This window comes from Halichoeres trimaculatus, unplaced genomic scaffold (assembly GCF_033239565.1).
Source record: "Halichoeres trimaculatus isolate MK-OKI-2021-1 unplaced genomic scaffold, fHalTri1.1 fHalTri1_scaffold_17, whole genome shotgun sequence".
Taxonomy (NCBI): Eukaryota; Metazoa; Chordata; class Actinopteri; order Labriformes; family Labridae; genus Halichoeres; species Halichoeres trimaculatus.
The window spans coordinates 24324183-24349698 of NW_027437195.1; the positions used below are offsets into that span (position 1 = coordinate 24324183).

General features: G+C 40.7%; 1 protein-coding gene across 5 annotated transcripts in view; it reads right to left on the bottom strand.

Moving 5' to 3' along the window:
- Positions 1 to 22970, bottom strand: part of actn1 (actinin, alpha 1) — a 58297-nt gene extending 35327 nt beyond the window's left edge. For all 5 annotated transcript variants that reach the window (XM_074692028.1, XM_074692025.1, XM_074692027.1 and 2 more), the window contains exon 1: positions 22542 to 22970. In XM_074692028.1, coding sequence (XP_074548129.1) covers positions 22542 to 22649 — 108 coding nt within the window. In that variant the 5' untranslated portion in view covers positions 22650 to 22970. The remainder of the gene's footprint in view (positions 1 to 22541) is intronic.
- Between the last annotated feature and the right edge of the window lie 2546 nt (positions 22971 to 25516).

A 25516-nucleotide genomic window follows, 5' to 3' on the forward strand; every position in this document is an offset into this window, starting at 1 on the left:
TGATGTTGGGTTAGTAATTTAGCAAATGCAAACTTTTTTTTACAAACATTGTGCGGCAGGACCTTGTATGCAGACGATGTCTGACATTATTTTATAGATGAAAGCCAAATAGTTTTTGTTTTCTAAACTAGGAAGGAGCTGTGGTTTTTGAATAAGAAAAATTTTGAATAACAATAATTAATAAAAAAAAGAATTCAAAAGTCCATGAGACAATCATTTCAACTCAAAAAATAACTTTTTCCAGCCCCTGGTTGTGTTAGGAGCAGAGCTAATGTAATGTTGTCATGGAGACCTGGATGTTTTGTAGATCAATCCGGTCTTGGTCGACTCTTACTGGAAGCTAAGAAGTAGCAATTTAAAATAACCTGTAACCAGCAATATTGGTACTGATAATCTCATTTTAAAGTGTGGATTATGATTAGGAATATATCTAGAAGGGATACTTTCAAACTCCTCACAGCTCCTTTAATATATCCATCTCTAGTTGAAACAAGTCAGAGTCCACTGGGGGAAGCTGGGCTGGAGGTTAAGGTGCGACACTTGCTCTGGGCATCGAGTGGCAATGACAGAGGACAGGGAGAGACTCAAACTCTGTCAGTTTAAAATGAAGCCAGATTAAGGGTCCCTTCTTCAGATGATTGAGAGAATGATGAATGTTGAATGTGAAACCAGCGCAGCTCGCCTGAAGACTCTCACACTTCTCTGCATGAAGGTTCAGGGTGTGAAAGGTTTTGTGGACTGATGAGACAAAGACCATGTGACCCCATCGAGGTGTAAAGAGTTTGGTTTCATGTTCAAGTTTACTGATACTTACAGGTCAGAAAGTTTAACAGCATCAAAAGTTCGCAGAATTTTATAAATCTGTCTGCACAAAACCAAGCAAGCAACAAAATTCTTCAGTCAACAAACTAATTCATAATAAAATGCAACCCTCCTCTACTTCGCTGTACTGGCAGCCCTCACATTAAGTTTTCCTCTCTGCACGTCTCCCCTCCCTCCCTCCCTCCACCTCCATTAATCAACCTCAGTTAGGAAAATATTTCCTGCCTCTCTGCCAGCTCCATATTAGTACAATCCTTTCCCTGGAACAAGCCAGCTCATGACAGCGAGCCCTGCCATATCTGAAGTCAAAGGGAGAGAGGAAAGGCTGCTGGCAGAGCGTCCCACACAGGAAGGCGGTTTTCAACATGATGGCCGCTTTCTGAAACCTGCAGCTCAGGGTACCAGAGGGCCTCTCGTGTCCTGATGAAACCCCAGAAACAGGCAGAAGAAAGCGTAAGAACAATACTCTCCGGTGTCTCCTCAAGAGTTTAACAAAAGAGGAGAAACTATTTCTCTTTAGAGTGAAATCCTCGACTTAAAAGCCGTAACGCCTCCCACAGTTCAGTCCACAGGGAGAGTGAATACAGTCTGGATGATTTGGGGGGAAAATGGGCCTCTGAGGAGCTAGAAGAGGAGAAAGTGTCTCTGCTCCACTCTCTCTGGCTCGTGGGGGTTCAGAAAGTGCTGGTGGAGGGTTTTTCTGTAGCGGGGAAGCAGAGGGGCTAACACCTTCCTGTCTCTCAGACCGCCAGATGATTTCCTGATGTGTGATGGATTAAAGCGGCGCGTTCACCCAGACGAGTTCAACAAGAGCACGTCTGAATAAAAACGGCAACTTGCAGGGAGAGATGTCTGAGATCTGGTTCGCCTAAAGATGCATCAAGGAGATATTTTTACTTTTTAATAGACTCATCAGACTCTTCTCCAGATTTTCATGGCTGCCTTCTAGACACAAAAAAGCACTTTTCTCATTATCTAACACCTCACAGCACTTCACATTCACGCCTTCACAAGGGATGGGAATTCAAGCCAAAAATACTGTCCGACAGTCATGACGCTTAAAGACAAACTAGCAGACACACACTTCTGCAGAAACATGCCCTTCTTACACGACCACAACCACGACACCACAAACGTTGCTCAAGCACAGGTCTGCAAACTTTTCACAACTCATCTCAGTCCAAAACTTGGAGAGCATGCAGCAACAAACAGGAGCTTGAATAAAAGCACCAACAAAAACTTCCATGCAGGAAGAGACAGGGTGTTAAAATACATGTGGTGCTCCAGACATGTATTACGTCCCAAAATAAAAATGCAGGAAAGCAGAATTGAGAGAAGATGAAACTCTCAGCCCGCAGGAGGCACCCAGCTGATGTGTAACGTCTGCACGCTGCTGTTCTGTGACTCCGAGCATCTGGCGAGCAGAGGAACTCAAACATAAATTCCATCTCAGCGTTAGCGTGGGAGGCAGAGAGACATGATGCAAAAGTCTGAGAGGGATGATGTCAGAGAGCCAAACATCTACTGTGGACATTCAGAGAGAAAGACAGGATGGAAGTGTAAGAAGGTGAAAATGATTCCTGAGTTTGTTTTTCTTGGTTTAATCGAACTTTTATGGACCCCTGGTGTGAAACATCTGCAGGTTTTATGAGGAGAAGAAATCAATCTGCATGACGACAAACTGCACGACTGTTGATTTTGTGACTATTCAGCCAGCTTGTGTTCATTTTCACTGACAGATGAGTCCAGAGCTGCTGCTATTTCCACAAATGTCAGAAACGTTGGACCAATCAGAGTCCTTTGTTTAGAAACCGCAACACAAAGAAGCCACAAACAACCAAGGTGGCTGTTAAAGGCGTTATTTGCTATTTTGGAGCTGTTTTGTTGAATACTGACAACTTCACCTTGAGTTTTAAATTGTAAAACGCTACATTTGTTGTGATTTGGCACTTTTCAGTTGATTGAAATTCAGTCGTAAAATTCAGCGAATCGGACTAAGACGCTTTCTAAGAAAGCAAAAACTGAAACCAGCTTTTCCTGCCTTCCTCATGCCCAGGGGTCTGCAACCTTTACTTTCAAAGGAGCCGTTTTGCTTGAGCTCACTTGGACTAAAGTCAGTCTGGAAAGACTATAAAGTGTTTAAAATTCAATTCAAAGTTCAAATCTAGTTTAAAAAAAAAAAAATCTTAATCAGAAGATTTTTGGAATTAATGAAATTGTACATGTGATGTCTGAATTTTAGATTTTTAAAAAAATTTACAAATTTTACATTTGATTTTTTCCCATTTTTTTTAAAATAAATTAATTAATTAATATTAAATAAATGAAATATAGAAATTCCAAAAAAAAATAAAAACAATTCAAATTTTTAGAATGTGAATTTTTTGAAAAATTTTGAAATAAATTAATCATTTTTAATAACTTAATTAATTAATATTTTAAAAATAAATTCTTGAAATTCTAAAAAAAAACAAAAAAAATCCCAAAATTCAAATTTTAAAACCATGATCTCAATGTTTTTTAAATAATACTTAAATTTGAACGCATATATTGACAATATTGCTCAACTCATTTTTTGTTGTTTGCAAATGCCTTACCACATATTAAACATGTGTTTAAAGCCAGCACATTGGCGGTTTAATGAATCCACCCACATAGAATTAAAATCTGTATTTTCTTCCAGATTTGTCTTTTTGTAGATCTAGTAGCTTCACAGGGCTGTAAAACTTGAGGTTAGCCACAGGTGCATGGAAAGTTGGTGGGCTGTTGATGTTGTAGGAGGTGAAATAGAGCAGTGGCAGGCTTTATTGCGAGATGTGAGGCATATTTAGGTCAACAAAATGTTAATGCATGATTTTATTTAGTGTTGATGTCTTTAATCATCAAAACCCTCTGTAAGAAAAATAAAAAAAAAACTTTATTTTTAATAATTTTAAAGCTAAAGGGAGCCACTATAAAGGAGTCAAAGAGCCGCAGCTTGCAGACACTTGCTTATGCCTGTTTGATTTTTATGTCATGTCTATGTGACTGGAGCTTGTTAATAGGCCTGCTCAACTAAAAATAAAACAGCATTAAAAATTAGCAAACTGTCTGAGGCAAAGGTAGACAAGCAACTCCTCTGTTCCTGAAAGTGAAACCTCCAAACAAAACTCCTCACAGCTGCATCCATCCTGCTCTCAGAGAGACTGAAACAATCTGACCTCTCCTGTCCTCTTTCTTTCCAACACAGGAAGGACAGGGGTCTGGGGACCTGCCAGCTACCAAGGGGAGTACACTAAAAGGGTCAAAGGTCATTGTTGACCTCCCTGTGTCTCCTTCCTGTAAAGCTCCCTGAAGAACACACCCAGCCTGCACGGTTATATCCCTCCACAGAGATCTGGGTCTACCTTAAGCCTCCATGAGGATCCTAATCAAACCACCTCGACTGGCTCCCACTTCGAGCTCCCTTCAGATGTTTTTCAACCCTTCAAGTACGTGCAAAACTACCTTCGCTGGAACTGTAAAGTTTGATGTTTTAATAAGTGCTGTTATCCTCCTCACTGTGATTTAAGACGCTCTCTGGCAGCCCTGTCTTTCCCAATCTCACAGACTTTAAACACCTGCAGAGCCGTAGTGTGATCCGTCAGAGCTGAGAGTTACCAAAGATATCAAATACGTCATGCTGAGTTAGAAGTTAATGTGCATAAAATGAGAGATAAAGATGCTAAATTGTCCATTTCCATGCAGACCACACACATTACACTGCTCTAGTGTCCTCTCTCTTGGCCAGCAGGGCAGAGGAAGCAGCCATGATGGAGTGCGACAGTCTCTCAGGTGCAGCAGCATCCAACCAGGCACTCCAACAGGCTGTTACTGCTAACTGCCGACTCAGCATCGTGGTCCCATTACACTTATCTATGGCCTCGCCTGCTGCTTCAGCACACATGTGCACGACGGAGAGTGTGCAAGAGAATATGCTAACACAAAGGCACACATATCTGTGCAGAGTTTGTGCAGAAATTCATGCACACAGACACAAACTGTTGGTGCAAGCAGACTCATGCACAGACACACACACTCAGCGCCTGCTGACGGAGCAGCGAGTCGGCCAAGAAGTGCAGATTGACGGAGAATAGCCGCCATTGTTACAACTCCTCTGATATTTACTCTGCTCTGGCCCAAAGCGGCCTCATGCATATACATGTGTGTGTGTATTTCACTGTGTGAAGTCAGTAGCTCTTTCCTCAGTCCAGTTCATTTCACTCAGAGCGGCTTGTCTGTGCAAAATGCTGCAGAGCTCCTGACACTGGGCAGTTGCTGTGACAACCACAAAAGCCTGGAGACCAACAAACAAACAGCTTGGCAGCAGTGAGGCTCTTAAAGAAACCACGTACACGTCTCCCCGGAGGCTGACAACACGCTGCTGGGATCCAACGAGCCAGCGTGTACGCATGCACAGACACAAGCAACGTGTTCACAACCACAAAAACGTGTGTGAGTGTCTCTGTGGGTCACCAGAAGTTAGATCTGGACACGTTCCAACAACGGTTGGGGGGGAAACCAGTGTACATCAAGTTGCAGTTATTATGGCCAGTTTTGTATGGAAGCCCATTTCTACCAATTAAAAAAATTATATTGAAAATTTGGCTTTGTTGAGAATTTTTTTCCGTATCAACTAATAATTCAAGCACATAAATCTCATAATTTTGACATTTATTTAATAATTTAAATTTTTTATCTCATAATTTTGACTTTTTAGCCCATATATGGCCTTTTATTTCCATAACTTTGATTTTTTTTTAATCTCATGATTACGATTTTCATTACATAATTTCAACTTTTTATTCCTTTTTATTTATTAATTTTTCTGTGAATTTTTATTGCGTTTTCATTATTAAACATTCATTATAATCAGAAACAAGGAACGCTAGGGTGTTGGTGGAATGTATCAAGCACCACTTGAACATGAAAAGAACCTCCAAGAAAACCAAAAACAGATAAAACAAAGCAAAACAAAAAAAACAACACATATATAAATATATATATATAAAATTTTATTTTTAAAACCTGCAAGTCATCGAGGACCAGAAAAAGTACTTCTTCCACTGCTGGATTCATGAAGTTATAGTTGAACGCCTTGTAGAATCCCGAACCAAATATGGCCGCATCCTCACAAAAGTGGAACCGAGAGCGAGACGATAAAAGATAAGACGACGCAGCATTTCTGCTGATCTCACAGGAGCACACAAATTGGATGCAAATCCTCATGCAGAATCTATTCAAATCCAGCAGCAGGCATCAAAGAGGACATGCTGAGCGACAAGTTGCCGGAAAAGCCCAGCGTGAACATGAACAGCTCTGCTTCAGTGGCTCAAAGCAGGAGTAGAGAGGAGCCTGTTCTCTGCACTGTGTCCTTGTTGTGTCCAAAGTGAAGCTACAGCTCGGCTTTAAGGTGCTGAGACAAACATTATATACAGAAACTTTAAATTTCACTTTAAAGACACTGAAACTCTAGGAGACAGAGGTCACAAAACAGGTTGTTATGGCTTCAATTTAATTACCCTGATTGAGCTTCAAAAAGAGCTCATGTTTACCTCTGACAGGCTCAGGCAGGGGCGTGTCCAGACTTCTCTGACTGGGGTGGCCAAACTGGGACACAGACTTGTGCAGAAGTGTCACAGTGTTTGTGTGTACTTAGAAAATGAGTATTAGCTTGTGTGCTTTTGGAAATGCTTACAATTATGGGGATAAAGAAGTGCTTATAAATGTTTTTTGACTGACAATGCATGAGTTTGATTTAGTTTTCGACTTCAGCGAAATTACATAATTTTACACGACATAGCAAATTAGTGAACAAGTCACATCTGTGACAATAAGGACCTTTATTTTTAGTTTCTGCTGTACTGTGTCGTTTCTGTGCACCTGTCTCAACAGTAAGGGAAATTATTCATACAATTTGAAAGGATTGTGGTGAGATTTCAACTGGCAATAAAAGAAAAACTGACACAAAATTAAAATTTCACCCAGGAACAAAATAAATTGTAATATTGTAATGCTAAAAAGAAACAATAATTAGGAGCTAGTTTGTCTAGTCTCCAACGAGTCAAATTTTTATAGTAAGGGGTGGCCTTTCAGATTTCAAAGGGGGCCTGTGCCACCTCTGGCCACCCATTTAGCCACACCCTTGGGCCCCTTAGGTCTGACTTACTTCTAATAGTTTAGCTTGAGAGAAAGTGATATTTTGACCTCAAAAACCGCTGTTTCATCTCTCTTTAAAGAAACCAGACTCCAGCAGATAAAGCATTGACCTGGCAGTGACACAGGAGTTTCTGCTCTTCATCTCTGAGATGCTTTTGATTTATTGAGTGATACAGAAACTCTGTGGCTGATTTGAGCCAGCAGTTTGAAGCATAAAAGTCAAAAAATGACAAAAACAATTGAACCAAACCAGGCAGGAAGAGACCAGAAAATCTTGTGTCGTTTGAGGTTAGGTTGAATGTTTTATTAATGGAGTTTGGTGCTTATTTCTCACATGTCAAGACTGGAAGTTGGAAAAAATCTGTTGGTTCAATGTCAAATCTTTGACAGTCACAAAAATCAGAACAATGGGGTCTAAAAGGTTTGGGAATTACGTATTTTCCCTTAAAATATTGTCAATCTGTCATTTTTGTCATAAGAAGTTCTGCTTCAGCAAAGCATCAACAGGAACAAAGTTGTTAACCAAGCGACTCAGCACAGCTTTAATCCCTGAGTCATGCTCACTAACAACAGTCAGATGCCAATCTAAACACAGGGATGGGAAGTACAGAGTCCAAACACAGGAGTCATGAGTCAGCTAGAGCGCCGTGCTGCAGCGGTCGTGTGATGGGAAGCGTGCGGGCCGGCCGCGGGGCTGTTTTGTGCCGGAGCAGCGCTTTCCTTTCTTGCTGACGGTCACCTGACTGCGAGAAATGCTGAGCAGGGAGGAGCCACACTGCACTCAGACAAAGGACGCTTTCAACACATCTGCTCATCAACTGTACTGTACGTGTCCTGTCAGAGCCATTGTACCTATTGTGTGTGAGAGTTTTTCTGCTATCAGGAGAGCAGACGTAACATTTTCTATAGAGCGCAGAAACAAACAAGCATCTGTATCAGGGCCTCATATTGTCTGAATCAAATCCAGAGAGAAAGCACTTTGTGGCTGTCAACACACGATATATCAAACTGCAGGCAGCCAGAGAAACCATCACGCTGCACCCATGATTGTTTCTCACATCAGGGCCCCTTTGGGTGCATCACAGCTTTTATAATCCATCAAAAATAATTTAATAACTCATTAAAATGTCTGACTCATCAAGGTTATATTTACTATGGTTATTGTTGTCGTTATATTTTCTCTGAACATGTATCGTATGAGCTTGAGAGTCTAAAACATCCCCATATGTTTCTCAGCTTCACTGTCTGAGAGAGTAAAACTACACCTGAACTGAGAATGTGTGTGTTCTGTTCACATGTGGGATCCTCTCTGTGACCAAAACACACACACACACACACACACAAAGCTTCCTGATCATCACTTCCACATGTGAGGCAAAGAGAGAAGCAGCGCTGCTTTCAGTTCGGTAAATGAACCGTCCTGAAAGCTGCATTCAGGAGACAAACAGGTGAAGTGAAACGTTTTGATCACATGGTGCTGTCCTGTTTTGACCTCTACATGAGGCCAACCCCGGGACCAGGCTTCTTCTGGTGTTTCGTTTAATGTTTCATTGATGGAAATTCATTTTTTGAATTTCATTAAATAATGTTTTTGTTGTAGGTGTGTGGGATCTTCTTGTTTTTTCATCACACTGGACAAAGACTTCTTCCAAAAATATATCCCCCTTCTCCAGCCTTTTTGGACTAGATCTTAGGAGCCATAAGGTTTTTATGTTTGAGGACACAAAGCGACAGAAATCAGAGAAAAGAGCAGCCTTAAAACATCAACTTCTGCTGCAGAATCAGCCATTGCTGTTGATTTCCTCCCTCCCTCCCCGTCAGTCTGTCTGTCTGTCTGTCTGTCTGTGTGGCTCCAGCACCTGCCGCCACTTCAAACAGCTCAGACCTCTCCGCTGCCCCGCCGCTCTACTAAGAGCTCTCCACGCTCTCAGACAAGCATCAGCCAGCTCTCCCGTCTCGTGCTGGGTTACGGGGGCGTGTCTGCCGAGGGGGAGGTGTCCGTTACAACTTGTAATGAGATCAGCCGTGAGCACTTCACAGTGGCTGCTGTTGTTTACTCTAACAAACAGAGTGACGTCGGGAGCGTGCACGCTAATCCCGCAGTGGGAAACAAAGAGGGAGAAAGAGAGGTGCAGGAGGAGAAATGTCGGTCAGCGCTTGTAGCTGATGCAGAGTTTGTGCAGACGGGATCGCAAACAACACAGAGTCGTCGGCGTATTAAGCAACATGACTGCAGGGAGTTTCTGTAACTGACCGAGAGTGCCGGTGGACGGGATGATCAATAGCAACCACTGATTGAAATTCAGACGTTCAATATTTGTCCCACTTTAGAAAAGTGGGAGAGTGCAGCTGAACTAATAGCCTCCGGCCTCAGAGTTCATCTGAACACGCTCTCTCCAGGAACTCACCAACACACATTGATTGATTATTTCCGGCTGGGGCTGGGGAACAAAACAGTTCAGGATTGTAGTAAAACTGATGATGATAACTTCATGATATTTGAACTTTTTCTCCCTGGATAAAGAAGTCCTGACACCAATAGCTTGGCTCTTATATCAGGTGATACAGATACTGAACAAATCCAGTTCCAGTTGTAATTTAAAAACCTTTTTTCCTTAATCTGAGGATGAGATTCAAAACAATGCCTTGGCAACATCAGGTTTTTCTAGCTTGTGTTAAATTGGTGGGCATGCCCAAAGAATCAGCCTTTTGTCTAGATATCTGATCTAGCTTTACCAAAAATACAAGACTGATACTCAATACCAGGATCGGATCGATGCATCCCTAGTATGAGGAGGCTGACTGCTCTTGAGTTCCTAATGGTAAAGTCCTGACTCTTACTAGCGAACATCAGAATTAGAGGTCAAATAAAAAATGATATTTTAAGCATGGTCAGCCTGAAATCTTAAAAATATCTTGTATTCGAGCTGTTCTGTAACCACTTCCTCCTGTGGCCCTCTGTGTCTACTCCCATAAAGTGATAAAGCTGTACTACCAGTATGTAAACAAGCCCAGACGTCATCTCACGTGTCTCACTGGGGAGGCTAAGTTTTCTCAGTATGATAAATCTGTGCGCTAGCTCCACAAACTTTAACTCCACTCAGCAAACCAATTTCACATTGCTTTCTAACAAACTCTAACTGCAACAAGGTTTTAATTCTATATTTTCATATGATATTGACACATTTTACCACTCTCTGTTGACGCTATGGCAAAAAGTCGGTTACTTTTCTTAATCAGAAAACTACGCAGAGGATATTTTTAATGTTCTGTTTGATATATTTGGAGTAGAGCCCGACCGATATGGGATTTTTGAGGCCGATGCCCATACCAATACTTGGGGGAAAAAAAAGCTGGTATCCAATATATCTGCCGATATCTGATATATCGAGCGATATCCGATAAATCCGCTGATACGTATAATAAATTCATTGATATACACAGGATATATACTGTATAAACACAAATTATTATAATACCCATATGATTCAAGACAGAGACAGAACACTATTAAATTAAAACAAGGAACTTTAATTATAAAACTGTCAACATAAGAACTGTAGTGTAAACCATGATAAATAAGAACAAGCTGTAAAAACAATAATAAATAAAGAAGCCAAACTTTAAACACAGTAAGTAGAAAAAAAAGTCAAACTGTAAACACAAAATGAGCAACTTACATCACGTTAAAACGCCTTATTATAGTCTTACATTAGATAATGGTGGACGTGTGAATTAACAGTACCATTTATCTCTGTTTATCTCACAAAAAAGCAACTTTCGCGACGTTAAAGCATCGTTCTATAGTCTTACATGAGATAATGGTGGACGGAGGGCCCAGGCAGTGTGCAGCCCAACACACAGACACACAGGAGCAGGAGCGACAGAATCTCCGCAGGGCAAAATTTTTTATAATCGGCTACATTTTGGCCAATGTTGATTAATTGGTGACAGGCATAATCGGCCCGAGGCTCCAATTTGGAGAGCATGAAACTTTAGTTAATGGTTCATGGCTTACCAGTCACCAAACAAAAAAAGATCTGTCAATCTATAAGCTGTAGATTTGTTTTCTTTTGCTGTAAAGATCAGCTTTATCAAATGGATGTGTATGTGCTTTCTGACACTTCTGAAGCAAGCCTCAAGTGGACGCTGGAGGAACTGCATCTTTCAAAACTCCTGAATCGACTTTATTTGGCGCTTCCAGATATTGCCCCGTGAAACACACATATAAAAACACACCAATGCTGATGGCTTTTAGCATGTTAGATATTTTTATCACCTCCAAAAGTTGAAGGCAAAATTCTACATTTAAATAATGGTGCATGAAAAAGAAAAACATAAATTTCACACAACATTTGGAAAGCGTAATGCAATGTTGAGTAGTAAACTGATAGTATGAAACAGAGAGGAAGCAAGTCTAATTCTGCAAATTTATTTCATGAAATCCGGTTACTTCAACATTTTAGTGACTAAAAACTTGAAACACAAAATCTTTGGCATGCGTAAAAATGTAAAAAAAGACAGTCTGTTATTCCTAGAGGACTTTTTTATGATTGAGTAGTCGTTGCCTTGGTTTCCCAGAGGTCTCTGCTGAATGTCTTGTAACAAAATTGCCACACCAAGGCTAGCTGTTTTCACTCTTTTTGCCTATTTTCACTCTTTCTCTTCTCTCCTTGGAGACCTTGTTGGTACTAAAATACGAAGGGAATGTGTTTCCGAAAAACCACAATGACAGAAAAAGCATGTTGTTGGGGGAAACACAGTGAAGCAACTTAATAGTAAAGAGTCATCTGATACCTCGTCCTCCGTCCTGCCCACCGATGATAAATTATTGACTCCAGGTTGACAAAGTGACAAAAGGTGGCCTCCTGAACACGCTCCCTTTGTACCCAGACCTGAAAGCTCCTCTGTCCCAGCCTCCCCCTTCCCTCCCTCTCCTCTTTCTCCCCCCGGAGCTCCACCCACACCCCTACTGAATGGAAAGGTGTGCCTGCTTTTACCGCAGTATCTGTTTACTCAAAGCTGCTTTCACTTACGTGAGACGCACTGCAGCTGCTCCTGTGAGGCAGCTTACAGCTAATACACTCACATGTTCATAGACTGTGTGAGGAGAGTACAGTACAGCTCGACCCCCTCTCGGCTTCAAAGAGCGGCTTCATGCACTCGAGTATGCATGTGGTTTGATTAATAGCATTAGCGGAGGAAAGACCCGGCTACATCCTCCCCATGTGGTGCGGGAAAATTCCTCGCAAACATGCAGACGGGTCGCCTGTAAACCCCCTCTGGGTCGTACGCTATTGGAGACATGTGACCGTGAGTGTGTAGTGGTTCCAGACGGGCTCGAGCATTGAGCAGGTTTTTACTCTGCACTCTTTGCTCCACAGGAAATGCACCTTGACCCCAAATCCCATGGTGGATGTGGAATCCAAAAAGCTCCCCGGCTGGGGTCTCAAATCTGTCACCAAGCTGAAGTCCGTGCAGGATTTCCATCATGCAAAGTTCTCCAAACCTCTTCAAAAGTTGTCAAAATTCATCGCACAATTGCCCTTGAAAGTCTTTTAATGACCTCGAACCACACGTTTCTAAATTTGGAGCACCAGCCTGAGAAAATAAGCGGTGGAGAATTTGCATCAGGGCCTTGGCATTTGGGAGCAGTGCAGATAAGAGCCTGGTAATTGCTCACATTTGACTTTTCAAACAGTGAATTGTAAAAAACCCAGACGCAGTGTGCCGCTTGATGAAGAAGAATTAGCTTTCGCCTTCCTCAAACAAATAAAGGAGGAACTGTTCAGGGCCGAGGAGTGCAATCTAAGCATGAAAATGTTTTCCAGACCATGAAAGGATGCAGAGTCCCACTTCAGACGGATCTGCTTTCTCAATCACTGGCACTGAAACAGGTATTTCTACAAAAATGTGCTGCATTCAAAGAGATATTCAAGACGCAAAAACAATAAGTGGTGTCTGATATTTATGGAGCCCATCCTGTTATCGTTTGGGAAGATGTAACGAAAGTTTTCATGTAGGAGGCTAAAACCTTAAAGTTTGTGGCTCATCATCATCAGGATTGTCTGAAACTTCCAAACAGGATTAAAGTCTAAGACCATGCTAGTCTGTGAAGTGGATCCAGAGAACGGAGCTCTGGCAGACGATCTCCCTCTCTGAATGGAGGATCAGGTTATGTAAGAACAATTTGACACAGGTCAGGATCTTCTGACACACCACACATCAAACCCTGAGCTTCAGGCTGGAAAGAGCAGACACTTTCCTCTTCACTGAAAGCATCTCGTTAGTGGCAGATAACAAGATGTTTCGCTTAATTATGAAGCGTGTTCGGTCAAAGCGTGACCGTGTTCGCGCTGGATCGGTTTACAGCAGACAGAGAGAGAAGAATGGAGGAAGGAGAAACAGGAGTCTGTTGGGAGCGGGTTCAAAACGTAACTGGAGCAAAAGTAAAACAAGAACACTGAGAGATGCAAGATTGCTACTGATGACTGGGACTGCACAGGAAGTAGCAATATCATCAATGTTATCCTCACTCAGCATTAGCAAAATATACTTATTGACTGGAGACCTGGGTATGACGTCCATGCTTTTACTATAAATCGTATAATCTAATATATGAACACAGTCTCAGTGATGTCACCCATTTGTTTCTGATGAAGAGTTTTGAAACCTATCATTGGCAGATGAAAGAGCTGATTCAACGTAGCTTTGTTTAAGCTAGGATGAGGTAAAGAGGCAGGTCTTTAGCCTCTTTGAAGACAGCTACACGGTGCCCACCTGTCAGTAAAATCATCAATGCCCTTATATGGGCAAAAGTCGCAAGTTTGATAAATTAAAAATGATGAGTAAGATTTGAAAAAAAAACTAAACTAACAAAGGGAGGGTCCATGTCTTTCATTAGAGAGAATAGGACAATGGATTGAGTAGGAAACAGGGTACAGATGGATTTGGACCCAAGCCACCTGCTTGAGGGTAAAACTCGTGGAGTGTGGCCTAGACTGCTTGGCTATCTGTGCCCCAAGATCCTTTTTTTCCTTTAAACCAGGCTTAAAAAATTATGTGGTAAAAGTCAACTTTTTTGAATGGGTGTGTATGTGGTTTCCAGTGTTTGTGCAGCCAGCCTCAAGTGGACACTCAAGGAACTGCAGTTTAACACTTGTGCATTGACATGGTATTTTTAATTATGTGTTCCATTTATACTCAGAAGTTGAAATTTCCGAGTGGGACCACTGACATAGACCCACCCCGGGGTTGGAATTTCCGACTTGGAAGTTGGAGAACCCACACCACCCCCCAAGTTCCAAGTAGGAAATTCCGAGTTCGGGGTAAACAGTAATTAAGGTCCTGTTATATTCTTTTTATTTTACAATTTCTGACTAGCGTTTGCCGCAATACATCAGCCGTATACATAGTATTATTCAGTGTTTGTATACAGAAATACAGCCATTATGGCAAGTTTTTCTGGCTTGGCAACTGGAACGCTGAACTCTAAGAAGACATCATTCCCGCTCCCAACTTCCCAGTTCCAAGTACAAATGGAACGCAGCATTAGTCCAGAGGCCGCTGCTTTGGCCAAGCTCTAATAACAGCATCAAAAAATATACTTTTAACTTGTTATAAAAATGTTGGATGTTTGTTAAAATTTATATTTTGCATTTGTGGCGGTGTCATCGTATTTCATATCACATTTCCATTATTTTAACCAAATCAAGATTCAGTCCCATTAAATTGTCAAATGGTGTAACCACAAAAAACATGACAAGTATCAAATAATTCACTCTCCTAGAAGTTATACAACTGCACTGATGAAATAAGTTAGTTGTTATAAAATATCATCTCAAAGTAAAATACTTTTCTAAACTTGATAAAATGGGTTTGTTGGACTGAGCAAGTCAGTATGCTGTAGGTGTCAATGTTTTCTCTCCATTTTTGGGTCAGTTGTTTTGGAATCATTTTAAAAGCCATTTTACAGTGTAGTACACAGCTACAATTATTTTTTTTTGTAACATTTTTGCACAATATCAGATTTTTATGAGAAACATTGGTGTCACCAATAGACTGTCTTTTAACCACCTAACAGCACTCACTGAGTCTGACTTACTGTGGTTTGAGCCCTCTTTATGTTAAAGCTTCCATGGTTTGACTCTGAACTAAAAGGATTTCAGTTATACATTAATTATACATATGTTGATTAAAACCATCCAATTTTTATAAAGTCATTAATATTTGTTGATTATTTTTGGTACAATCTGTCTCTGGACTCTCCTCCCTCATAAAACTTCCTCCACTGGGACGAGTTCACGGCTGGATGCTCCTCGCCCTCTGCGCTTCCATGTCAGCCCATGACCTCATCAATCAGAGCAAACTAGACCAGGCCCCCAAAGTGTGACTGGAGCGAGATGATGAGTCTGTTGGGGGAAGCTCCTGTTGGAATTGATAGTGTGGCTGTGTTAAACACAGCAGCCAGCAGAGAGAAGTGAATGTAAACCTACTTTTACGACATTTTCATCACTTTGTTTCTGAGTGTTTCTCAGAAATCCTCAGACGCCCTGACAGATGAGTAAGTAGCTGATAAATAGCTGCTGGGATGACAGTTGAAAGCTCGTTTCCCTGAAGCGTGTTTGAGTCAGACGCAGACAAAGAGCTGCTTCACTTTCTCACCTTACTTTACAGAAATCACTTGTTCTTAATCCAGGAGTTATTCAGGAAGTTTGATACCTCTGAAACATTTGCCAGTTACAAATGAAGCAAGAGCCAGGAGCAAAGTTTAGTGACATTACGGCTGAGATTTTCCTCCCTGTTGGTGGATGAGTGCTGCAGTTACCATCCATCCAGTCAGACTGAAACTCTCTCTCTCTAGTTTGGGTCTGTAAAATCGGTAAATAACAGTTTTTGAAAAACTTTTAGGAAGACCTTTCCTTTTGAAATCATACACCAGATTTGATTTTAGTGACAGAAAATATTTCCAGGGTGTTTATAACGACATGTGAGTTCAATCAGAGGCTCAGCAACGAGTCGCAAGACCAAAACATCACATGATACACACAGCACAGATTCAGGAAAATCAAACTCCTCCAGAGTGATGATGGAAAAAAAGAGGAGGGAAAGAAAGAGAGGAAGACAGGGGAAGGAATAGAGAGGGAGAGATGAGAGAAACAGACCGAGTTAGAGAGAGATAAAAAGAGAAGGAGAAATGAGTAAGCACAAGAAGGAAAAAAGACCAAGTTAAAGATATGGTGAGAAAAGAAAGAACAAACAAACAGAAAAACAAACAAACAAAAAATAAAAACAGAGAGAAAGAGTAAGAGAAAGAAAGAAAGAATGAAAAAAGAAAATGATGAATGAATGAATGAACAATAAACAAGGGAAAGAGAAAAAAACTAACAATGAAAGAATTGGTGAAAGGAAGAAGGAAATACTGAACACAGTAAAGAAAAAATACATAAAAAAGGAAGAAAAGGCAAATAGAAAAAAGAAAGAAAGACGGGAAGAAAGAAAGAAAGACGGGAAGAAAGAAAGAAAGAAAGAAAGAAAGAAAGAAAGAAAGAAAGAAAGAAAGAAAGAAAGACAGGAAGAAAGAAAGAAAGAAAGAAAGAAAGAAAGAAAGAAAGAAAGAAAGAAAGAAAGAAAGAAAGAAAGAAAGAAAGAAATAATTAAACAAACATCAAACAAAAACAGAAAGAGGGATGGGACAAAACAAGTAAAGTCAGAAAGAAAGAAACAAATGAAAACAGAAAGAAAGACAGGACAAAAAGTAAAGTCAGAAAGAAAGAAAGAAAGAAAGAAAGAAAGAAAGAAAGAAAGAAAGAAAGAAACTAACTAACTAACTAACTAACTAACTTACAAATAAAAGCAGAAAGTAAAGTCAGAAAGAAAGGGTAAGAGAAAGAAAGAAAGAATTGGTGAAAGAAAGAAAGAAAGAAAGAAAGAAAGAAAGAAAGAAAGAAAGAAAGAAAGAAACAAAGAAAGAAAGAAACAAAGAAACAAAGAAAGAAAGAAAGAAAGAGGTAGAATAAGAAAAAGGATAAAGAGAGCAGAGAGGAAAAAAACCAAAGAAAGAAAACAGGAAAAGCAAAGAAAAGATGCATGTAGAGAAAGAGTGCAGGGAAAGAGGTGTAAAGAGGGAAAGAGAAGGAGAGAGGAATTCAGTATTTCATCATCCTTGGCTTTGTCACCACGACTGCTCTCTGACTCTTCTTCTTTTGTTCACAGAGCTCTGACTGGACCAGGTGCATCGTGGGAGCAGAGGAATCTGATGACAGGTAACATTCTGTCAGGGGTTCAGAGCCGTCATTAAAGTCCACCAAACACACACAGAGTCATGGAATAAAACACGTCTCCTCTGTTCTGCTCTTACTCACACCTCACAGTCGTGTTGAGTCAGTTTCCTGAAACTCCAAACAGACCCTGATTTCAAAACTCTTCTGTGACACAAAAACAGCAGGTCGGGAACATAAACCATCACTTCCTGTGGATTTACTCAGGCTTGGTTTGCTCATTCAGCCTCACCCAAAGAGTGGAGTGAGACCAGTCCGGTGACAGGTTTTCTGAGGGGTCACTTCATGTATCAGTCACCCAAAAAGGGCAAACTCAACGACACCTGTTTGGTCAAAATCCAGGGTATAAGATTAACTTTTTAACCAACAGACTTGTGTGAAATCCAGAAGATAGCTACACAAAATAATTTCTACAGATTTGATCAAACTGAAGCTTCCTGTCTTAAACTATTTTGGAGGTTTAGTAAAAATCTGAGAGCTGGGGTCAGATTACTTTGGGACTGAGTGGATCTTATCTCCAACCTGACATGCTCAGTCTGAGCCGGGAATGTGGGTGTGGGCTGGGAGGGTTTGAGGTGTGGGAGAGGAAGGCAGGAGGTGCACAGGCAGGGACTGATCCAAGCTACTCCAGCTCATTTCCTTATAAGGACAAATAACCCGCAGCAGATCACACCTGAACCCCACCTGCCCTCCCTCCAGCTGCGAAAACAAGTCAGGAAATAACAGACAAACAAACGAGGGAGGCAGTTTGTTTGTTTTTTAAACTAACACACAAATAAAATCCTCCTGCGTGCTGTTTAAGTAACATCTGGCTCCAGGTATCTGACACACCTGGTCTGCAAACACATCAAGATCCTGAGATAAGAGAATACCAGGCAGCACCCGCACACACAGGGGCTGGGTTGGGACTTGCTTTGGACGCAAAATATTCAGAGCGCTTTCTGACATGCTCAGAGCGTGTGAGTCAAAAAGACATTAAGAAATCGTGTCAAAGAAAAAAATGATACAGAGCTGCTTTGACATTCTAACATTTCAGGTTTATGTCCCAGGGACTAACAGGATTATTTTAATGGTAAATGTTTGCCTTCCAGTTATCACAAACAATGGGTGTCCTCGGGCTACAGAGAAGCAAAGCAGAACACATGACAGGAGAACAACAACCTTTCTTCAAACAGCACCATGTTTGGTTGATAAAACCTATTTTAAGCAGCTGAATATGGTATTTGAATCCTAGCTGCAAATTTTGGAGAGACTTTGTTCTGTTTTTACTTTGAAACAGGGGGAAAAGAGTTCAACTCCAGCTCAGAGAAATGTTTTAGTAAACATATCCAAAGCACTTTTCCCTTCAGAAGTCTATTATAACTGTACCATGAAGCTGAATGTTACAGGGCTGTCCACCATCAGGACAGAGTGTCTTTACTCGGATGTTGTTAGAACTTAACTTTTTGAAGTAATATTTTTAATGGTCATATTAGGCGTGGCTAAAAATATTGATTAATCAATCCATCGCAATACTTCTCCACTCAACTCAATATCGATTTGGAAAATCTTCTGAATCAATTCACCTCCCAGCCAGTGGGGGGCCCTGTGCCTGTTATTCGTGTTGTATAGACAGAGGCCGCACTGCACAAACAATAACCAAATCAAGCAGCAGTGTACAGCCAGCTCCTTCAACTTTGAAATACCAAATATGCTCACATAAGTATCAAAATGAATATCTTAAAATTGTCGACAAAAACTCTAATTATTTGTGGACTGAATCAACGTTGAAGCATTTAAAACAATATTAAATCAAATCAATATTGAACAATATCGCGACCTAAAGAAATTAAACCAAATCGAATGATCAGGTTCCTAGCAATAAGCAGCTCTACTTAATCTTACGAAAAATGTAAGATATATTACAATAAATTTAATTATCACCCCATATGTTATCTTATTGGGTTTTACTACCATATTTCAGTGCATTATGTTATGACATACTGTAACATAACTAATAACATAATGTAACATCACTTAACCGAACATGACATCACTTAGCACAATGTGGCATAACTCAAAGCAGTGTGTCGTGACTTACAGTTAGAGATGGGTACCTTTCACATTTGAAACGATACGGTACCAAAGCCCGGTACAAAGAAATCGGTACCGGTACTTAGCAGTACCAATTTATGGTACTTTTTTGTGTTTATGTGGTAAAAAATATCAATTTGTTTAATAATGAATTCTATATTATTTTACAATTTAACAAATTTATTCTTCAATATATAAACTTGAAATGCTGTGTTCATGTCCAGCATGGAAAATCGCCTACTCTTCCACTTCCTCACAGTCACAAGGATGCGTTTAGGTACCTAAACATGGTACTTTTCGACTCTACATGAAATGATACCCAGTACTTTTGACATAATCTGGTCAGTATCTCAAACAGTACCTAATTCGGTACCCATCCCCACTTATAGTAACGTACTGTAGAGTCATATACTTTAGCAGAACATACTACAATGTATGGTACTGTAGCAGAAGGTATTGTACGGAAAGTATCATAGGTTAAAGCGTAGCATACAGTATTGTTGCTTTGTATAACCTATCGTGGAATACGGTAGTGTAATGTAATGTAACTTAATATAACATACTGTGGCGTAACATAACTCTATGTAAAGCTACAATACATGTTGTAGTGTTATGTATTGTAGCATTATAAGTTGGTGCACGATGTAATGTAATGCTACATGACTGAAAGTAGCATGATGTATAGCAGCCTGTCATATTGTATGGTATTGCAACGTATCGCACATGATGTTTTATATCAGATCCTTGAGTATCATATCAAATTGTGATGTATCATATCTTACTGTAACATGTTGTATTGTTTTTAGTTAAATAGTTTGATAATTTTGTGTTGTAAAGCATTATATTGTCTCATATCTTATCAAACATCTTTAAGATGCTGGTTGGTCTAAATAGATAGAATCATTTACACATCTCAGCAACAAAACTGATCATTCGTCCTCACTGGAAAACAACCATTTCAAACTATTCTCCTTCATCAGGTCTTCAGCAGTAAACCTGATTGCTGCTCACATAAATATGGATGAATGTGTATGATGGTAAACTGCACTCGCCCTGTGACCCTCTGTGAGCTACAGTCTCCCCCTCTCAGCCTGTGACTGTGTGAGCGTCTAATCACAGCTCAACATAACCACTCATCACTGCTCTCTGTGGAGGGGAAGAAATGAATAAAACATTCCCCTCTCTGCAGGAGGAGGAGATCAATGAGGGTCGAGCAGATGCTGAAATTTTACAGATCATCAGAGGGAACTGTTTAAGTGTGATGGCCTCTGTTTGAATCAGGCGGGAGAAGATGTGTGAACCGAAGAGTCCAGTTTTTATCAATGCAATGATTCAATTTTACACTTCAGTGATGCAACAAATATGCCAACAATTGATCTTTTATTAGTTAGGGGTGTTAACTGCACATTTGCTCTTTTCAGTGAGATATGAGCAACAATTTTACGGGCTGTCAACTTTTTCATTGATCACATGGTTTTTAACACTGAACTGTGATTGAGACAGAAATGATACAAAAAGATAGTCTTTCCTGTTAGAAATATCTATTTTGTCTGACAAAGACTTTAACATGTATTTTAAAAAGTCAAGTTTGGGGGGAGTGCGCCCCATGTACAGATGCTCCCGTCACTGGTTCACCTCATACATCTGAGGTAGGTATGATATGAGATTCATGTTGGGCGGGTGTTTTGGTGCAGAACTTAAAAATAAATGATAGAGAATGATTTTAGACTTAATTAAAAAGTTGGATTAGACTGACAGGATCTGACTATTACTCATAATATTGAGCCGAGTACTTCTTTCCTTCTACATCAAACTCTGTTCCCTTCAGTTGTGGAAAGAATAAGTCATCTGAGGACGTCAGCTGGGACTCTGAGCTCCATTTTCACCAATTTCTGGAGCAAAGAAACTTACAGACAATAAAAGCAGTTATTAGTCACAGCCCTGATAGTGTTACTGCTTCCTTTGGGCTTCTGCCAGAGGCTTATTGGTACAGTTCTCATTCTGAAAACTCACAGAGAGAGTGCTCTGATGATGCCTAAAGAAGGCAGGCCCGCTGTTCACACCTGATATCAACCCTTGCTGCAGACCACTCCTTTATTTCCTCTAATTTCGGCCGGTAGCAGCCTGCTGCCGATGACATAATCCAGGAAACCAGAAGCCTTCGCAGTGCAAGAAAGTAACTCGGGGAAAAAGTTTTTCCAGCGGCAGCGAGAGGGGCCGATTATTACCATTTTTGGGCACGCTTGCTCCCATTGCAAGCCCAGCCCAAACCGCAGCGCTTACTCAGATTCCACAGCGCTTTTCTTCCCCGTTTTTCAAAGCGGAGGAAAAAGTGTGGGGAGAAGGAGGGAAGGGAGCTTCTCGAAACAGGCACTCCATGCTGAAGCAGCTGTTAGTCGCGTGTGGATGATTTACGCGTGTTAAGACAACACATGGATGTATTACAGCATCTCTTTCAGAAGGTGATACAAATTATAGAGATCAGATTCTCACAAAATGGATTAATAAGCGTGTTTACGCCCACGAAGCAGAGCTCCAAAACAAACAAGAGGCAACCCAGTGCGCAGGATCTGTGCGTAAATTCTGCAAACATCTCCACAAAGCAGACGCTAAATGCATTATACTGCTGTTACTGACCCACACACACACTCCCTCCATCCTTCTGCTTGTTAAGCATGCCCTAATCCACGTCGCATCATAAACCATATGACAGGAGGGGCCAAGCACACACCATATGCAGCCAAGCGCATGGCTGACATCTGTTGCGCTGGAAAGGTGGGCGCCCTGTCCGGTTTTTAATCGTTGCCTCTAACCCCCCACCTCGCCCCCTTATTTTCTATCCTCCCCCTCCTGCTGCAGAGATAATCGTCAGGCCTGCTGCATGTAATTGCTGCTGCAGGATATTTCATAACAGGATGTGTGTAAGCGTGTTGCGAGATGTGGAGATGAGAGAAGTTTTTGGAGGCACATGAAAAAAAGTCGCGCAGGTGATTTTTACAAAAAGATAATGAGATTATTCTCGAAACGGTGCCACTTTGCGTTTAATACTACACGCTGATCAATCTGCTTTAAAGTACTTAATCGTCTTCATTAGTTTTATTCTAATACTATAATTCAGCGTCTTGTTATTACATGCAACAGTCGCACTTCCGCACCTTTACACCGGAGGTAAAAGGAAGTCGGTCTCACCTTTCTCTGCTGCTTCTCCCAAGCTGGATCCAAGAGCAGATCCCGATCCCAGTCATCTTCTTGTTGCATGTAATCATTCTCTTCGTCATACTGATCCATATTATACATGTATCTAGATCGCTTTATTTGAATATATCCTACAGAAACGCTCTGGTATGTCCCCCGGTCCTCGGCGAGGTGATGTTTTACAGCAGCTCAGTCTGCTCTCCGCCACGCATTCAAGACGGTGTGTGGATGAAATTAACGGTCCACCCCCGGCTTCCCTCTCTCTCTTTCTCTGTGTCTCTCTCTTTCCCCTCCAACTCTGCCTCTTTTCTCTCTCTGTCTGCTCGACTTTTTGCCCGGCAGGAGCTCTCAGCGGTAGGCAGGGAGGCAGAAGGCAGGTCCAGTGTCGAGGAGCGACAGACGCAAAAACTTTGCTTCAGACAAATTGAATCGATAACCGACAGAGGATTCTGATTGGACGCTGTGAAAACACAGGGCCCGCCCCCTGGAAGCGGATTGGCTGGTTTGGCTGTCAACGCAGAGGCTTAGGTTGATCCAAACATCTGACTGTTTGACTGCTGAGAGGAGACTTTAGGCTGGAATTAGCATAAAACAAGTGTTTAAAGCGATATTTTTAACGGTTTACCTGCGCGTTCAAACCTTTAACTGTCCCAGAAGAACAAAAATGATTAGAAAAATTACTTGGGAGCAGGTTTGTCAAACTCAACAGGATTTGAAACATATTTAGCATATTTATTGAAGCACTACAGTAGCCTACTTTTCCTAACAACTGTTAAGGAGTGTCATGAATAAGACAGCATCATAAGAAAGAGTTCATTTTACTTGTATTTAGTTCCAAAACTAGACTATGGACACCAATGTGACAATGTGAAATCCTGCATTTCACTAATTGTAGGACATTATATAGGTCCTTTACTTTGTTGACAAAGCTGAAATATTACGATATTACTCATTTTGTTCTTGGCGGGAAATTTAGTGAAGGCTGTTAAAGGATATATTTTCTAAAAACTAGAAACAGGTTCTCAAGTACCTTTTTTTTAGTGATAATTATGAATATTTTATTTCTTAATTTGGCTCCAAACTGATTTTCCCTTCTGTTGGCACTTGTGACATAAGTCCTACTTTTTACTTATGAGGTGTATTTTCTCTTCTTTTAATCATCAATGTTTTTAATACCTGATTGAATTAAATTAGATTAACTTAAATCAGATAAAATTAGGCGTTAATGAAGATAAATGTTCTCCCCTGCTTTCTGCTGTAACATTTAGAATGTGGTTACAGTGAGGAATAAGCACATGTAAAAAAAATCCCCATAATATGTATGGAGGCCCAAGATGACAATAGCCATGTGTATGTAAACAGTCAACGTATTTTCCGTTGTCGCCAAATGTGTGAAGAGGTGCTGTACTGCTCACTTTTGCGATCTCTTGTCACCGGGTGTGTTGTACTTTTTCACATTTCCTACTAGTGAGAATGTGCGGTCAAAGAAGAGTCAAATTACAATTGTTTGTACACTGATTTTGATTTGAAAAACAACGAATCTTCATGCCATTTGGTTTTTTACTTCCTGTATAGCTCATTATATTTCATTCAGCTTGACGCAGACCCTCTATTGCGTCACTTCTTGTGGATTGTTTCCATTGTACCATACAGCTCCGCAACCGGACTCGCATTGTGGGGGGCTAATGTGAGCCTACAACAGGGTTTTTTTAATGATAAGGATTACATGCTGGAGCCTCACTGGACACACTGGCCTGGAGTAAGTTAAATAAAAATAACAAAAGTTTGTACAAAATCACAAAAAAAGTTAAGAATGAGCTCTGTGCAAAAGTTGGCTGATGTGCCAATAACTGAACAAATAAATTGAACTTAAAGTCTGGATCTTCAGATTAACCTAAATGCACTTAACACATAAAAACAGAAAGAAGAAAAAGTCGAGTCGCGTTTCTGCTTTGGGCTTCCATAGAACAGACAATTTTGGTTTGGAAATACAAGTTTCAGAGAGCTGAATTGAAGTGAACCTGAAACCTTTAGAGCTCCCTCTACTGGCTGGTTGTTGTAAAGGTTATAACCCTCTCCTCCATGTCAGTGGATGAAAATGGGTCAAGTAAATGTTCCCAAACATGTTTTCTGTGATTATGGTTGTTTCTTTTCATTTATGTCCAAGTGTTTTTTTCTTTTTCGGAATTTTTTTTTAAATTACTTGTTTTTAAATATAACTGATTAATAGCTTTTTGGACAAATGAGGTGAGAGAAAATATATCAAGCTCTAACAAAAGAGTAAAGTTTCTGCAGCCTGAGTGTCTGCTTCAAAGCCACACAGGGATCTGTTCTCCTGTGGACTGGACCCCCCAGAAGGAGCTTTGACGTCTTATCTTAAGTTAAATGTGTGTTTTGGTTTCCAGAAAGAGTGTGACATCAATCGTTCAGCTCCACCAGCCCAACACGTTAGTATTCATTGAGATGTTTTTGGCTTCACCTTTTCATAAAGAGGGAAACTTGAGGTGTGTCATCCTTGAAAAAAACATAAGGTTGATGATATTACCCAGCAAGTTAAGTAGGATACTACTTCTATCATTATTTTCTACTCAAACAGGCCATAATTGTGCTCTTAAATCCTTGGAATGAAACAGACCAGTGAACAGTGTTTGCTCTGCACTTGAGACTCACAGTCATTCAGAAAAGAAAGGTGAGTCATGACGCTGCTTCTGTAAACACATGAAGTTAGGGCCAGGTCTGTCTGCCATGTAAGGTAAACTCTCTCTGTCACACTCACACATTCACACACACACACAGAGCAGGAAAGATGCCAACGAGGGGTAGCCCCGACAGTCAGGAGAAAGTGGAGCGCTCTTCCTTATATGGACAAACTTCCAAGGTTGAAATGTTTGGGTGTGTGATGTCACGGAGCGGGAGCAGGCTGTTCGCTTCAGGCTGGAGGAAGCAGACTACCGTTCAGAGCAGCAGCA